The 18,415-nt window shown below is 43.6% G+C and overlaps 1 protein-coding gene across 1 annotated transcript in view; it reads left to right on the top strand.

The window, feature by feature from the left end:
• The window catches only part of LOC126091889 (mitochondrial basic amino acids transporter-like), a 252,911-nt gene extending 238,049 nt beyond the window's left edge, over positions 1-14,862 (top strand). The window contains exon 7 of the mRNA XM_049907184.1: positions 13,422-14,862. Within this exon, the coding sequence (XP_049763141.1) occupies positions 13,422-14,314 (893 nt within the window). The 3' untranslated portion in view covers positions 14,315-14,862. The remainder of the gene's footprint in view (positions 1-13,421) is intronic.
• Positions 14,863-18,415: the final 3,553 nt, after the last annotated feature.

Raw genomic sequence — 18,415 nt, 5'->3', positions numbered from 1 at the left:
TTGGAATTATTATATTCGTCTTGAAGTCTGAGGGTATTTCGCCTGTCTCATACATCTTGCTCACTAGATGGTAGAGTTTCATTAGGGCTGGCTCTCCCAAGGCTGTCAGTAGTTGTAATGGAATGTTGTCTACTCCTAGGGCCTCGTTTCGACTCAAGTCTTTCAGTGCTCTGTCAAACTCTTCACGCTGTATCATATCTCTTATTTCATCTTCACCTACATTCTCTTCCATTATCCTGAAGAACATCGCCCTTGTATAGGCCCTCTATATACTCCTTCCACCTTTCTGCTTTCCCTTCTTTGCTTAGAACTGGGTTTCCATCTGAGCTCCTGATATTCATGCAAGAGGTTCTATTTTCTCCAATTTTACTGTAGGCAGTATCTATCTTACCCCTAATGATATGCGCTTCTACATCCTTACATTTGTCCTCTAGCCACCCCTGCTTAGCCATTTTGCACTTCCTGTCGATCTCATTTTTGAGACGTTTGTATTCCTTTTTGCCTGCTTCATTTACTGCATTTTTATATTTTCTCCTTTCATCAATTAAACTCAGTATGTCTTCTGTTACCTAAGGATTTCTATTAGCCCTCGTCTTTCTACCTACTTGATCCTCTGCCACCTTCACTATTTCATCTCTCAAAGCTACCCATTCTTCTTCTACTGTATTTCTTTCCCCCATTCTTGTCAATCGTTCCCTAATGCTCTCCCTGAAGCTCCTTACAACCTCTGGTTCTTTCAGTTTATCCGGGTCCCATGTCCTTAAATTCCCACCTTTTTGCAGTTTCTTCAGTTTTAATCTACAGTTCATAACCAATAGATTGTGGTCAGAGTTCACATCTGCCCCTGGAAATGTCTTACAATTTAAAGTCTGGTTCCTGAATCTCTGTCTTACCATTATATAATCTATCTGAGACCTTCCATTATCTCCAGGCTTCTTCCACGTATACAGTCTTCATTTATGATACTTGAACCAAGTGTTAGCTATGATTAAATTATGCTCTGTGCAGAATTCTACCAGGCGGCTTCCTCTTTCATTCCTCAATCCCATTCCATATTCACCTACTACGTTTCCTTCTCTCCCTTTGCTACTACCGAGTTCCAGTCACCCATGACAATTAAATTTTCGTCTCCCTTAAAACTATCTGAATAATTTCTTTTATCTCATCATACATTTCATCAATCTCTTCGTCATCTGCGGAGCTAGTTGGCATACAAACTTATACTACTGTGGTAGGTGTGGGCTTCGTGTCTATCTTGGCCACAATAATGCGTTCACTATGCTGTTTGTAGTAGCTTACCCGCATCCCTATTTTCCTATTCATTATTAAACCTAGTCCTGCATTACTCCTATTTGATTTTGTGTTTATAACCCTGTATTCACCTGACCAGAAGTCTTGTTCCTCCTGCCACCGAACTTCACTAATTCCCACTATATCTAACTTTAACCTATCCATTTCCCTTTTTAAATTTTCTAACCTTCCTGCCCGATTAAGGGATCTGACATTCCAGGCTCCGATCCGTAGAACGCCAGTTTTCTTTCTTCTGATAACAACAACGTCCTCCTGAGTAATCCCCGCCAGGAGATCCGAATGGGGGACTATTTATTTTACCTCCGGAATATTTTACCCAAGAGGACGCCATCATCCTTTGACCATACAGTAAAGCTGCATGCCCTCGGGAAAAATTATGGCTGTAGTTTCCCCTTGCTTTCAGCCGTTCGCAGTACCAGCACAGCAGGGCTGTTTTGGTTAGTGTTACAAGGCCAGATCAGTCAACCATCCAGACTGTTACCCCTGCAACTACTGAAAAGGCTGCTGCCCCTCTTCAGGAACCACACGTTTGTCTGGCCTCTCAACAGATACCCCTCCGTTGTGGTTGCACCTACGGTACGGCTATCTGTATTGCTGAGACACGCAAACCTCCCCACCAACGGCAAGGTCCATGGTTCATGGGGGGGGGGGCATTAGTCTTATCTAATTATAATTAACAATAATGTAAAGATTAAAATTATCTGCCGGACGAGGGACTGTTACGCATACCATTAGAAAGTAGGAGATGAGGTACTGACTGAAGTTCATCTATGATGGAGGTAGTCAGTCATGCTTGGATAGCTCAGTCGTTATGGCACTTGGCCGCGAAAGGTAAAAGTCCCAGGTTCGAGTCAGGGTCTATCACAGTTTTAATCTGCCAGGGAAGTTTCAAATTAGTGCGCACTCTGCTGGAAATAATGTCAACGTTTAATACAACAATGGCAGATTTGTATTTTAAATTGGCCTCCTAGTGTATCCACTAATCTACATTTAAATCTACGTCTACATAGGTACTCCGCAAACCATCCTATGGTGCGTGGCGTAGGGTACCTGTACCACTACCTGTCATTTCCCCTCCTGTTCCACTCGCAAATAGAGCGAGGGAAAAACGATTGTGTGTACGCCTCCGTATGAGCCCTAATTTCTCATATCTTTTCTTCTTGGTCCTTGGGTGCAACATATGTTGGCTGCAGTAGAATCGTTCGGCGGTCAGCTTGAAATGCTGGTTCTCTAAATTTTATCATAAGTGTTTCTCGAAAAGAACGTTGCCTTCCCTCCAGGGATTTCCATCTGAGTTCCCGAAGCATCTACGTAACACTTACGTGCTGTTCGAACCTACCGGTAACAAATCTAGGTTTCTCGTTGATCTGAGAGAAGCTCACTTCACATTTCTACATATGTTGTCCAATAGAGTCAAACACATCCTGGTGTACCTTAGTGCTTTTGCACAATATTATACAAGCGAGACTTTTGAAAAATTTTAATGTCCCATTAAAGCAGAACTGCTACACATAGAGCTATCTTTCTTTACGTATTGTACAAAGAATAATGGGAAGGAATGTACTTAGGGTCAGTAACTAGTTTCGTCTAAAAGAGTAATTTTTCCTGTTATCGGTGCGTCCTTTAAATTTTGTCCATTGTTGTCCCTTTTTATATTTCAGTGTAGCTTCCTTAACTTCAAATCCATACATTTATCAATTAAAGTACAAATTGTAACTTAAGTAGGAGAAAAAATGTATACTTTACAGCACAGAAAAAAAGCATTTTGTATTTTTATAGATGTTTGATGTTTTTCATAACTTTCTACAAACCCATTCCAACTGATTATCTAACAGGATAACAGAGCAAAATTCTACATTTATTCAGAGTAAAAATTCTTGATGCTGCTCCTTTTAATCCGGAGAAAACTGAAAAAAAAATACATATATAGCTCTCAATTTTGAGTGATTTAAGAAAAGAAAAACGTACTCGTCTTAATTTTGAAAGATTTAACCAATATTTCAGTTAAAAGCTATAATACTTCTGATAGAGCAGATTTTTAGTGATTGTATAGACATTTGTGTATACTTCTTTTTGGACTTTCGTACCTCCTATAATTCGTAACTGTTGTTAAAGTAGGAAAGATGATCTACAATTCACATTCAATTTCCTAACATTCTAACGAAACGGGAAAATTCTTACACGGTCACTGTCTGTTATTAAACTATTTCTCCCTACACAGGCTATGAATTAGTTACAGAAGATGTTTAAAGCATTCCCCAAACTCTCGCTTTGATTATCTAATCTCGAAAGTGTAACTGTTTTATGCGTTACGGGCAACTTAGTTGCTCTGTTTAATTAAGCCCCGAATACTAGAGTTTTTTGTGAAGTGGTCTTTATTTTTGACCGGTCTGTATTTAGTATTATTCCTGACATGACTTTGGATTGCGCTCATTTTACCTGTGTCACGCAAACTGTTAAGTTCCCTGAGGATTTTCTATTCAGAAAAATGTCACTTTTATCCCATGAACTACCCAAGCCATCATACAGGTTGATTTATCCCTTCCCTTCCTATCACTTGGGTTTCCTCCTTCCGCCTGTTTACTTCAACCTTCTAAAAGGTGTCTCCCATTGCTGTATCTCGTAAGGAACGTCTAGCTTCCCTCTGTATTTATTACCTGTAGGCTGGCTTACTTCCTTAAATTCCTTTCTGTCCTGCCTCTGGCATTTTTTATCGTAACTCATATTCCAAATGTTCTATTATGACATTAACAGAATTTCTTTTCTCCCTCGTTCATTTCTCTTCCTCTAGTTTCTTTTTTTCCTCTTTTTCTGTTCCATTTTTTCTATTTAAACCTTTTCGAATCCCTCTGTCTTTATCCTCAGTATATTTCTCTGTACCTTGCAGTATTTTGTATCTCTTCCATACCTTTTTCCTTTTTTGTTTTACCTTCCTTGTCACATTTTCGATTTTTTTAAAACCAAGGCTGTTACTTCAAGCTTCCTCATTTATTTGCGAGTCCTCAACCTTCTTCATCTGTATCGTCCCCTTACAGTTCATCTGCTTTCTCTTCACTAAGCCACACAGTACCGTCTTCACTACCTTTTTCCCTTTGTCCAGTGTTTGTCAACATTTTTCGCTTCCTCTCAAATCTTCTCTTCCTGATATTGTGTTAATCCAGATCCCACAAGAAGCAATTCCTATTCTCCTTTATCTGTATGTGGACTATTTACATTCCCCTCCTTCATCAACTTGATGATTTCCATCACTGCCTTTTAGATCACTGTGAACTTGTTTTATTTCCTAAATTTTACACATCACCGGCGACTTTTGTATCCACAGTAACAACGTTATCCTGTCATCCTTTCTCCCATAGTAATTTATGCTTGAGCATCCAGTTGAATTTACTCACATTTTGTGACTTGCTACCGGCATCCTTTATCCTTGTATGCTTGTTTCCATATGGGACTTTACTTCTGGTTCTCTGTTTACCTTTACAATGGATTTACATAGGGCCACCTGTTGCGCCACCCTTCAGGACGTCCATTCTCTGAGGCGGTATTTAGTTTCCTGGCTATTTGGGCTACTCTTTAAACTACCATGACCTCTACTTCTTCTATCACCAGTAACCCTTTGTGATTTAGGCTTGCATACAGTTACGGTTTTTGCTGGTATTCTAATTATGGACGCTTCTGGGACTGATAGAATTCATTTGTTTCATCTCACTACTAAACGTCTGCATTGCCTCCTCAACTCAAAAACGTTTCTAGACTGCTACCTATAATACTCAGGGGTTTCTGAATCCCACTGAGTAGTTTGCTCTTCTCTTCCATAGGCAGATCTAAATACTCCCATTTTTGAAGGAGATGTTCCCAAATTGCCCTCATCGTCTCTCGTGAGTTATAAGTATAGTTTGGGAAAACTTTGAATCTCTCTTTAAATCACTTTGCTTTTGCTTTGATCAATATTTGGCCATACATTTAGTTAAAAATTCTTCAGAGGTTGTACATTCGACTGACACTTAAATTTCCCATTCTCGTGCATCCCCAGGAAGCAGTTGTATTGTATTTCTAAAACGATATAAGACGTAGCATACCACACTGTCCGTAGTCTGCAGAAGACGCTGCTCCACCCTCTGAAGCTTGCAGTCGCATTCCGAGGCACATCGTTTCATTAAAAAAAAAATACTTGCCTCAGTGACTCGGTTGGTACAAGAATTAAGTGGATTAAACATGCAAAAAATTACTTGTGCCTTTGCTTGCTATAATACGCTGAAAAACGTCTTTTGGTAGATGGAATATTTTGTGATTCACCTTGGATATATCACACCTAGTGAGTGTTGGGTTTAGTTCTACTGTAACAGATCACTTTGTCATGATCACAATTGCAATAGTTAATTGTTAATTATCTTTGCATTAGGTAAATAAGCGTCTCGTATATGTTACTTGTTTTTTTTTTTAGGACTCTTACAAACTGTAGCTGCCATATAGACTAAAACTCTTTATCTCATAACTGATGTAAAACCGTAAAGACAAACAGTTATGGACGTGTAAAGTTTCATGACCTCTCAGGAAAAGAAGTGTCCCCCAGTTAATAGTATGCTCTAAGCAGTGTTTTAGTAGTAGTGGTAGTACTTGTTGTTGTTGTTGTTATTGTCATTCGTTGTCTTCAGAGGAATGGATTAGTGTAGTTTTTTGCTAGACTAAGCCATGCAAGCCGCTTCATCTCGGCATAACTACTGCAACTTATATTCATTTGAATCTGCTTCCACTACCAAACTGCCGACTCCTTGCTGCTCCTGTATGTGTCACGTCAATCGATCTCTTCATTTACTCCAGTTGCGCCACATATTTTTTTCTGTATTCCTCCTGATTAGTTATTCGAGCCACCCATTTAATTTCCACCATTATTCTGTAGCACCACACCGAAAAAGTTTCTATTCTCTTCTTGTCTGAACAGCTTATCGACCACGTTTCACCTATGTACAAGGCTACACTGTACACAAATACCTCTAGAAAAGACCTCTAAACTCTTAAATTGATATTTCATATTAATAAGTTCCCCTTTTTCGGAAACGCTTTTCTTGCTACAGCCAGTCAGCACTTTAAGTCATCTACTCTTCAGCTATTAATAGCAAAACTCATCGACCACTTTTAGTGTCTCATTTTCTAATCTAATTCCCCAATATCGCCTGATTCGACTACATTTCTTGCCCTTGCTCCACTTACATTGATATTCATCTTATAACCTCTTTTTAAGACACTATCTATTCCGTTCCACCAATCCTCCAACTCCTTTGCCATCTGTGACACAATTACAATGTCATAATCAAAACACCACAGTCGTTATTTATTCTCCCAGAATTTTAATCCTCTTTCCAAATTTCTCCTTGGATTTCTTTACTGCTTGCACAGTGTACAAATTGAATAACGTTGAGGAGACGCTACAGCAATGATTCACTCCTTCCCTTCTCAACCGGTTTCCATTTTATGTCCTTCGATGTTCATAACTGCGGTCTGTTTTCTGTGCAAATTGAAGATCACATTTTGCTCACTATACACTCCTGGAAATGGAAAAAAGAACACATTGACACCGGTGTGTCAGACCCACCATACTTGCTCCGGACACTGCGAGAGGGCTGTACAAGCAATGATCACACGCACGGCACAGCGGACACACCAGGAACCGCGGTGTTGGCCGTCGAATGGCGCTAGCTGCGCAGCATTTGTGCACCGCCGCCGTCAGTGTCAGCCAGTTTGCCGTGGCATACGGAGCTCCATCGCAGTCTTTAACACTGGTAGCATGCCGCGACAGCGTGGACGTGAACCGTATGTGCAGTTGACGGACTTTGAGCGAGGGCGTATAGTGGGCATGCGGGAGGCCGGGTGGACGTACCGCCGAATTGCTCAACACGTGGGGCGTGAGGTCTCCACAGTACATCGATGTTGTCGCCAGTGGTCGGCGGAAGGTGCACGTGCCCGTCGACCTGGGACCGGACCGCAGCGACGCACGGATGCACGCCAAGACCGTAGGATCCTACGCAGTGCCGTAGGGGACCGCACCGCCACTTCCCAGCAAATTAGGGACACTGTTGCTCCTGGGGTATCGGCGAGGACCATTCGCAACCGTCTCCATGAAGCTGGGCTACGGTCCCGCACACCGTTAGGCCGTCTTCCGCTCACGCCCCAACATCGTGCAGCCCGCCTCCAGTGGTGTCACGACAGGCGTGAATGGAGGGACGAATGGAGACGTGTCGTCTTCAGCGATGAGAGTCGCTTCTGCCTTGGTGCCAATGATGGTCGTATGCGTGTTTGGCGCCGTGCAGGTGAGCGCCACAATCAGGACTGCATACGACTGAGGCACACAGGGCCAACACCCGGCATCATGGTGTGGGGAGCGATCTCCTACACTGGCCGTACACCACTGGTGATCGTCGAGGGGACACTGAATAGTGCACGGTACATCCAAACCGTCATTGAACCCATCGTTCTACCATTCCTAGACCGGCAAGGGAACTTGCTGTTCCAACAGGACAATGCACGTCCGCATGTATCCCGTGCCATCCAACGTGCTCTAGAAGGTGTAAGTCAACTACCCTGGCCAGCAAGATCTCCGGATCTGTCCCCCATTGAGCATGTTTGGGACTGGATGAAGCGTCGTCTCACGCGGTCTGCACGTCCAGCACGAACGCTGGTCCAACTGAGGCGCCAGGTGGAAATGGCATGGCAAGCCGTTCCACAGGACTACATCCAGCATCTCTACGATCGTCTCCATGGGAGAATAGCAGCCTGCATTGCTGCGAAAGGTGGATATACACTATACTAGTGCCGACATTGTGCATGCTCTGTTGCCTGTGTCTATGTGCCTGTGGTTCTGTCAGTGTGATCATGTGATGTATCTGACCCCAGGAATGTGTCAATAAAGTTTCCCCTTCCTGGGACAATGAATTCACGGTGTTCTTATTTCAATTTCCAGGAGTGTATTTAACCCGAGCTATCTTTAAATAGCTCTAGCTGCGTATTCCAGACAACATTGTGGAAACAGTTCTAGATATCTACAGCTGCTATAAACCTAGGTCTGACAGTATGCAACGGTATACAGGATATTTCACAATTTCTATTACGGGATTGTTGGCGCTGTAGAGAGGACTTATCAGACTAAGTTTGGGCGTAAAATAAGTTTGAAGATCGGAGACTTTGAAATCTCGGTACGCTCGCGGAAAAGACAATGAACTGTGACCTATGTGCTCTACAGAAGCTCATGACATGGACAATATTTGGAGCACTCGCCTTCGAGTTCCATTCTACGTGTCGAAAGATGTCTTCAGTGTCGAGGAGTGTGAGGTGCATCAGTGCAGCACCACGGTTAACCCTCCTAGTTGCGAACGTTGCAGTGGGACGAATATGGTATGTGATGTCATAACTACAACAGTAACTGACAACAGCACTCTCTTCCCAATTTGTGTGCACACCGTGAAGCGGAAATTTGGAAGTTATCCAATCTTCAGACTTACTATATATCCAAAAGACACATTTCCGGACATGCGTTCCATGTGATGAAATGCACGTGGCATTGTTGGCTGGGAATCCCCTTCTAGCGAATTCTGTCACCTAGTGCAAGTCTTTCCACTTGACGCCACTTCAGCGACTTGTGCGTCGTTGATCATAAAATGATGATGACAACATACACACCCAGAAAATCCCCAACCCGGCTGGAAACTGAACCCCGTGCGCCGTGATTGCGAATCAGCAACGGTAACCATTAACGCCACGAGCTACTCACGGTTCCTTATCAAAACTTTATGTACTAAATCACTTCTACAACCCGTAGAAGCCTGTAATAGGAAGTGTGAAACATCCTGTGTTGCTTTGCTGCTGTCTTCAGTTCGAAGACTGGTTTGACGCATCTCTCCACACTAATCTATCCTATGAAAGCCAAAACATCTCCGAATAACTGCTGCAACCTACATCCATTTGAACCTGTTTATTGCAATCATTTGCTGGTCTTCCTCTGCATCTTTTACCCGCCACACTTCCCTCCACTACTAAAAATGTGATTCATTGTTGGCTCAGAAGTCCTTCATTCAGTCAAGTGGTGCCACAGATTTCTTCTCTCCCCAGTTCTTTCCCGTACCTCCTCATTAGTTATGAGATATACCCAACCAATCTTCAGCATTCTTCTGTAGCACCAATTTTCAAAAGTTTCTGTTCTCTTCTTCCTTAAACTGCTTATCGTCCACGTTTCACTTTCGTACAAAGGTACACACCAGAAAAATGTCTTCGGAAAAGACATCCTAACACTTAAATTTATGTATCAGTGGTAACAGGGACTCGAACCCGGATTTGCCGCTTTACGAGAGCGGTCACCTTAACAGCCAGTTCGCGTTTCCCGTACGACATAGGGCATGGTGTACATCCGCTTTGGAAGACATGATCGATGCTAGTCGTCATCTTATTGTTTTATATGTATATATATATTCAGTGCTAACAAATTTCTCTTCTGAAGAAACTCTTTTGTGGCCATTACCAGTCTACCGTTTATATCGTCTGCTTCGCTTATAGCAAAACTCAGCTACTACTTTAGTCTCTCACTTCGTAATCTACACTCAAGCTCATAAATTAAGGATAATGCTGATACATGGTGAAACAACGCTCTAGTGGGCGGTTTGCGGGTTTAAATCACCTCGGGGTATGACCATGCGGTGCATGGTGACGCTGGCAGCAGTCCACATACGCAGAGTACGGTGCAGCGAGTAAGTGTGCAGACATTTTCAGACGTGCTAATGGTGACTGTGTGTTGAAAATGGCTCAAAGAACACACATTGATGACCTTATGAGGGGTAGAATACTAGGGCTACTGTAGGTTGGTCAATCACAGCAGGTCGTAGCACGGGCCCTCCGTGTGCCACAAAGTAAGACCTCAAGATTATGGCAACGATTCCAGCAGACAGGAAACGTGTCCAGGCTCTACAGTACGGGACGTCCACAGTGAACAACACCACAAGGTGATCGATATCTCACCATCAGTGCCCGCAGACGGCCACGGGGTATTTCAGGTAGCCTTGCTCGGGACCTTACCGCAGCTACTGGAACAGTTGTCTCCAGACACACAGTCTACATACGACTGAACAGACGTGGTTTATTCGCGTGGAGACCTGCAAGGTGCATTCCACTGCCCCCTGGTCACAGGACAGCCCGTAAAGCCTGGTGTCAAGAACACAGTACATGGTCATTGGAACAGTGGTCCCAGGTTATGTTCACGGACGAGTCCAGGTATAGTCTGAACAGTGATTCTCACCGGTTTTCATCGGCGTGAACCAGGAACCAGATACCAACTCCTTAATGTCCTTGAAAGGGACCTGTATGGAGGTCATGGTTAGATGGTGTGGGGTGGGGTGGAATTATGATTGGTCCACGTACACCCCTGCATGTCTTTGACAGAGGAACTGTAACAGGTCAGGTGTATCGGGACATCATTTTGCACCAATATGTCCGCCTGTTCAGGGGTACAGTGGGTCCCACCTCCTCCTGATGGGTGATAACACACGGCTCCACCGAGCTATCATCGTGGAGGAGTGCTTTGAAACAGAAGATATCAGGCGAATGGAGTGGCCTGCCTCTTCTCCAGATCTAAACGCCATCGAGCACGTCTGGGATGCTCTCGGTCGCCGCTGGAGTGACCGAGCGATTCTAGGCGCTTCAGTCTGGAACCGAACGACCACTACGGTCGCAGGTTCGAATCCTGCCTAGGGCATGGATGTGTGTGATGTGCTTAGGTTAGTTAGGTTTAAGTAGTTCTAAGTTCTAGGGGACTGATGACCTGAGAAGTTCCATAGTGCTCAGAGCCATTTGAACCATTTTTTGCTCTCGGTCGACGTATCGCTACACGTTTTAAAACGTCTACGACACTTCAGGAGCGCCGACAGGCACTGGTGCTAGAGTGGGAGGCTGTACTCCAGCAGCTGCCCGACCACCTGATCCAGAGTATGCCAACCCGTTGTGCGGCCTGTGTACGTGTGCATGGTGATCATATCCCATATTGATGTCGGGGTACATGCGCAGGAAACAGTGACGTTTTGTAGCACATATGTTTCGGGACGGTTTTCTCAACTTATCACCAATACCGCGGACTTCCAGATCTGCGTCGTTTGTGTTCCCTATGTGCCTATGCTATTAGCGCCAGTTTTGTGTAGTGCCACGTTGTGTGGCACCACTTTCTGCAATTATCCTTAATTTATGAGCATGAGTTAATTCTCTCACAAACGCCTGATTTAATTCGACTCCATCTTATATCCTCCTTTCAAGACATTGTCCATTCCGTTCAGTTGCTCTTTAAACTTCTGTCTGGCAGAATTATAATGTCTCCGGCAAACCACAAAGAATTTGTTTCTTCTCCAAATTTTCTTTGGTTTGCTTTACTACTTGCTCAATGTATAGATTGAATAACATCGAGTGTAGGTTACAAACCTGTCTCACCCGCTTCTCAGCCACTGCTCCTTCTTGCCCTTCGACCCTTATAAGTGCCGTCTGGATTTTGAACAAGTTGTAAGTAAACTTTCGCTCCCGGTACTCTACCAATGCTGCCTTAAGATCTACAGGGTGAAAAGTATTTAAACCGACAAACTTTGGGAGGATGTGAGGTTGTAGGGGACATCAAAACAAATATTTTTCCTTAATGTCATTTTTTCCTATGACGGTTATTTAAACCGGTGGAGGCCGTATTACGATCTTCAGTTGTTAGAGAGCGTATTACGCTCTTCAGTTGTAGGCAACTGCTGCCCACCAGTGTAGTAGTGCATTGTCTCTGTTTACTAATGGAGCGATACACCTGGAGTGAGTACACTGATATGGTTGGTGCTTACTACGTAGCGCACCACAACGGACGAGCTGCATAGCGGGTTTATCAACAACAATATCCTAATCGCCGTATCCCGTATCATACGACCTTTGCTGCTGTGTACCAACGTCTGCGTGAGACCGGGGCATTTAGCAGATTACCTGGACAGGGACGCCGTCGCACGGTAAGAACGCTGCAGTTTGAGGAAGCTGTCTTGCAGCATGTGGAGTTGGATCCTTCAATCAGCACTCGTGCAATTGCACGTAACATGGGGACGAATCAGACGAATGTAAGAACAGTCCTTCGATAGAGATTGTTACGTCCATTTCACTTACAGCGTGACCACAGCCTGGAACCAGTTGATTATCCACCCAGCGCACAGTTTTCGCAGTGGTACCTGGAACAGTGTGAAATGCATCCTACATTTCCATCCTCTGTGTTGTTTACTGATGAAGCAACATTCGGGCGTGATGGAGTCTTCAACATGCACAATTCGCATGTTTGGAGTGAGGATAACCCACATGCCACAGTTACTAGCGCTCATCATGTGCGGTTCTTCGTTAATGTGTGGGTCGGTGTTGTTGGGGACTGTTTAATTGGGCCGTATCTGCTACTAAGGCCATTAAATGGCAGGCAATATTACAATTTTCTCGCCAGAGCATTGCCAGAATTGCTGGAAGACGTCCCGCTCCCTAGAAGACAACGCATGTGGTTCCAACATGACGGGGCGCCGGCACATTTCAGTCGTCGTGAGCGTCGATTCCTGGACCGACAGTTCCCAGAAACGTGGATCGGCAGAGGTGGTCCTGTACCGTGGCCTGCTCGATCCCCAGATATGTCCCCTCTGGACTTTTTTGAGTAGGGAGAGATGCGCAACCTTGTTTACGGAACTCTTGTTTCACCAGAAGAGCATCTGGTAGCCCGGATAGTAGCAGTAGCAGAAACAATTCAGGATAATCCTGGGGTTGTTGTCCATGTCAGACAGAACATGATCCGACGGTGTAGCCTTTGTTTACGTGTTAATGGAGGCATTTTTGAAAATCTACTGTAATGTGTTAATGTGTTGTGTCTTGGTCATAAAAAAATGGAAAAGTGTTTGTTGGTTTTATTAATTTGCCGCCAGAGAAATGTTCCTCTACCGGTTTAAATACTTCTCATAGCAAAAAATGACGTTAGGGAAAAACATTTGTTTTCATGTTCCCTACAACCTCCCAGAGTTTGTCGGTTTAAATACTTTTTATCCTGTATAACGGTATGTAGGCTATGTACGTGTGTGTGTGTGTGTGTGTGTCAGGTATGGCGGACTGTCTGCGGCAGAGCGTGCGCTCGGACGGCTGGTCCTTCCTGACGCGTGGCCTGGGCATCGTGGTGGTGCGCGCCTTCCCCACCAACGCAGCGTGCTTTTTCACCGTGACGCTGGTACTGCGCTGGGACCAGGAGCGCCGGCGTACCAGCAGCCACGGACACCGGCAGCTGCCGCCCGCCGTCGGAGAGCAGGGCTCCGGTTTGCTGCAGCTGCAGCCGCCGCGACCTGCCGCCACCTGGCACCGAGGCCACCTGGACGACCTCTTCGGTTGGAGGCGTAGCCTGGCGCGAGCCACGGGCTGCGGCTTCCTCAAGCTGGAAGGTCCGGCGGCCAACAGGGAGGATCAGAGCGAGGCAGCTGGAGGCCAGTACGAGAGCGTTCACAGACTCTTCTTACACACGGCTGACTTCACAGAGAGCTCGTGGTTGAGCAGTGAAGAGTTCCTCTCCCCTCCTGAAGGCGATGCTGAGCGGAAGATCGAGGCGGAGCAGTTGGCGGTTTCGGAAAAGGGCGAAGTAGGGAGCAAGGTCGCTGACAATCTTTCGAAAGGGTTTGAGTCTGAAATAGTCCGGTCCCAAAGCGGAATGGCCTCTTCAACCAGCGAAGAAATCTCGACAACGGTGTCAAAGTTAGATCCCAAATCGGACGACATTCAGATAATGGGTAGTCCGGCGAGTGGCTTGGTGAGGAAGCCGGACGCCGTGCGCCACATCAGCCGGGATGCTGCGAACCGTACGATGGTGGCGACGCAGGTGGACTTGTTCCAAGGGTATATCGTGCCACCAGACGACCTGTGGCTGGACCAAGGAGTCGGCAATCACCTCGAGCGCGGAAAGCTAGCCGCCACACGGCTCGACAAAAGTCGTTCCTTGAACGACTGAATCAATAGTAGGGACACACGTCTCCATATGTGAGGACGGAGAGGTTTCATTCGTAGTGTAAAATGAGGGCCTTCTTACAATGAAGAGGCCGCAATCAGGCATATTCTGATTCTGATTTCATTCATTTAAATCGTTACCGGATTGAACACTTCGTGATTTATGTCGGTGACGCAGTATTCTTTTCAGGTAGTGCACTCTTGGTCTGTGGCTCACAGTGTTTATGTGGAAACGTATTTACATGATATGTAATGTTACCTGTAGCCAGCCCAACTGTGAAATACGATCGACAATTGGGTTAAAAATTACTCGACTGTTGCTTCTTTTTTGTAAGTTTGGTCCATTTCACCGTTTGATACATCAATTGGCGCTGGGCGTAAACGCACACTGCGTTCTCCTCCTGTGGACTGTTTGAAGACGGCGCAAAATAGACAAAGTATGCACCAGCATTTACAACGAGTCGTGCTCTAAAGCTTGTAGCACTATGTGTAGGCAAAGGTATAGCAGATGAAACAACAAAGAAACGAACAAGCGACTGTAATGCTAACTGGGAGAGTGCACAATCCGTCTGATATGAGTAACAAATGCTTGGATGTGGTAACGGTTTAACTAAAAAATTCATCATAGCAAAATGTGACTGACTGCTGCCTGTTCAATACAAGTTATATTCCAGTACAGTCACGGAACTGCTTCCATCCACCAAGGACAAATAACTGACATGTTAACGAACTTCGCAGTAGATAATTTCCCATTTTTCCCATTCCGATAAATGTTTTTATATTACTCGTAAATGATGCTGAGCTAGAATGTCATGCTATTTATATTTCGCTGAATTTAAGGATGATAAAGGATAGCCAGCTTGTAGCCCCAGTGGCTGCTGAGTGCCTTTATTTGGTTGTCAGTCACACACCTGTCAGGAATCAGAATCAAGGACAAGAGGATCACATTGTTCACAAACTGTTCAACAGCATGAAATTTATAGACTTTGAGGTCACATTTTTCGTTTTAATAGAACATTCATTTGACCTAATAGCTTTCTTTACAGTTATCGTTCGAAGCATAGTTAACACCAGAGTAGAGTTTAAGATGACGCTATTACAATGATAGTTAATATGTTACAACTTACGATATTGTTTTCCATTTATCTGATACAGTTTGTCTTAAATAATATTGAAGTTTTTATGTATTGGTAACAACACTCCCTTCCTCACATGGTTAGATTTTTATCTAACATTTGGGGACAGTTACGTCCATAGGGTAGTTTAGCAAGCTTTTATGTTTTCTATTACAACTGCAGTATATATGACAGAGTTGTGGATTCAACTAATATTTTAGTTCGGGATCTTCATACGCCCTACAGTGTAAACCTTTTAGTGGTGAATTCAATGAGTTACATAGCTAAACTACAGCCTCGCTGAAATCAGTACATCCCCGCTATCCTCTTTAGGGGTAGGGCTAAATCTCTGTTTTCCGTTGCACGTGTCTTACATAAATAAGAACTTTCTAGCCTTGAAGGTCTAATGTTGACAATGGTAAGTTTCTCAGTAGGTGACACCTGACTTCTCAGCTTGGGCTGTGCTATCTGTAGATAGCTGTAACTACATACGTAATTTTTTATCTTTGTATTTTAATGTCTCGCTTAAAAGTACGAGACAAACTCTTCCAACAGATTCACTCTTCAGAAACTTATCGTATGAAATATTCATGGAATGGTCAATGTAAACGAAAGTAATTAATACTCAACTGTATATATTGTAAGAAATATAAATATTCTCAAAGAGAAATTATTTGCAGGTGATTATTTTATAACTTAACATGGAAGACTACAGTACTGACACAATTACCAATAAAGATGTCGATAGTAGGGCACAAGTCTGAACAATCACTAACAACCAGGGTTTTCAGTTAATTACACAACATGCAGCAGAAATGTCAGAGCATTTTGACTAGGTCAACGTCTTTATGATGGCGTCCTCTTGGGTAAAATATTCCGGAGGTATGGAGTGTAGCCATGTATGGAAGTGAAACATGGACGGTAAATAGTTTGGACAAGAAGAGAATAGAAGCTTTTGAAATGTGGTGCTACAGAAGAATGCTGAAGATTAGATGGGTAGATCACATAACTAATGAGGAGGTATTGAATAGAATTGGGGAGGAGTTTGTGGCACAACTTGACAAGAAGAAGGGACCGGTTGGTAGGACATGTTCTGAGGCATCAATGGATCACAAATTTAGCATTGGAGGGCAGCGTGGAGTGTAAAAATCGTAGAGGGAGACCAAGAGATGAATACATTAAGCAGATTCAGAAGGATGTCGGTTGCCGTAAGTAATGGGAGACGAAGAAGCTTGCACAGGATAGAGTATCATGGAGAGCTGCATTAAACCTGTCTCAGGTCTGAAGACCACAACAATAAACGTCTTTATTCTTTTACTTATTTTAGACATTGTGACGATATGCAATTCATATTACAGACTTAACATCTACGTCGTAAACTCATTAATATAAATGTACCTCGACAATGTAGATGACACAAGGATACTTCACCAGGGACCATTCCCCCGCCCTGTAGCTTACACTTCGGCAGCATATACAAAACTTATAATTACCTGATATTCTCAGTATTGTAAGAGGTGATCTTTAAATAGTGAGTTGCAGTGATATTTAGGAAAGCTTTTTATGTGCCATGACAGAAAGGAAAGATCTATCGATTTCAACCAACTGAATGGCCATCTACAAATTTCTTAATAGAAAGAAGGGTCTACAGTAACTACTGAACTGAGACGCTTTGCCACAGTCATCTTTAAAATTCCAAAATCAAAACTTGTAGTTACAGTATATACATATTAGATACGCTATGCACATTTTATTTTGCAGTAAACCAGAAACATCATTATGATATAATGAGACAATAGCTTCATCCGATACTGTCAATAGATAAGACGGCCTCTTATGTTGTATCAATACGTAAACATGATTAATGTGGTATAATGCACAACGAAATGGTGCACAACATAACTGCAGATTTGAGTCTGATACTGTAAACATTATTGGGAGAAAGCATCTTGCTTCATTAGTCAATGCAGAAACTACTTTCTGCAATGTGATCTTAAGGTGCCCATTTAACTGATCGAAACTAATAATCGATGTATCCATCCTTGCGATCTTGACAAATAAAAAGTTTTCCTTAAGAAGACTATAACAATATACAAAACTGTTATGCATCTAGATAGATTTTCCTACAACGCTTTTCATGTTCTCTCGTTCTTTGTTGATGTCTTCTGCTTCTTTCAGCTGCCTCTGTTCCATCTTTAATATAGTTTACTGTTAGCCGTGGCCGCGCTAACATATCAGTAGTTTTGTTGTGATGAGTGGTAGTAAGTAAGCTATTGTCAATAAGGCAGCTGCCCTCACGTGTTCGCTGTTTGGGTAAGCATTGCTCGTGATGTGAGATCGAGCAATTATAGTGCTGGACTTCTTCAAATTCATTAGCTATTATCAGGATGGAACAAGGAAATATTGGTCCATCATTGACAGCCCGACCATACTGGAGGCAGAAATACACGCAGCATTCATGCAGATGCAAGATATTTTGGACCTCGTTTTGACAAGATCTGTGGTACCATTTAGCAGCGCAGCATCAAACGACTGATTCATAACCGAGGTTTTCTTGCAGCGGGTCCAAAGCGTCGCTGCAGAGTGTACTTCTAGTTATCGAAGGGGAAATACTCTCTCAGACAGCTAAACCTACGTTCCTCAAGGAAACAGTCTGACACTGTTCGTGATAACAAAATAATGGAATAATCTTTACAATACGAAATCCAATCCGTTATCCCTTGTATGTGGATTATTTTACCGTCTTCCGCTCTTCCCGCAGCTAAATGTCAATTTCAGGTACGCTAGATGATGTATAACCTTCGTCAGGCAGTAAAGGATTTCATTTTTCCTACGGAAAATAATCTGTGGTGACTTTAACGCTGTGCTGTTAAGAGAGTCAACCATGCCACCCTTTCTGGATATCTTACGTGTTAGATACTGTACACAGTGCAAGCATTAGACTAGCAATGAGCGCTTGTCGGACTACTACTAAAACATGTTTCGGTATT

The sequence above is a fragment of the Schistocerca cancellata genome, chromosome 7 (genome assembly GCF_023864275.1).
Source record: "Schistocerca cancellata isolate TAMUIC-IGC-003103 chromosome 7, iqSchCanc2.1, whole genome shotgun sequence".
NCBI classification, from domain to species: domain Eukaryota; kingdom Metazoa; phylum Arthropoda; class Insecta; order Orthoptera; family Acrididae; genus Schistocerca; species Schistocerca cancellata.
This window is presented reverse-complemented; position numbering and strand designations above follow the sequence as displayed.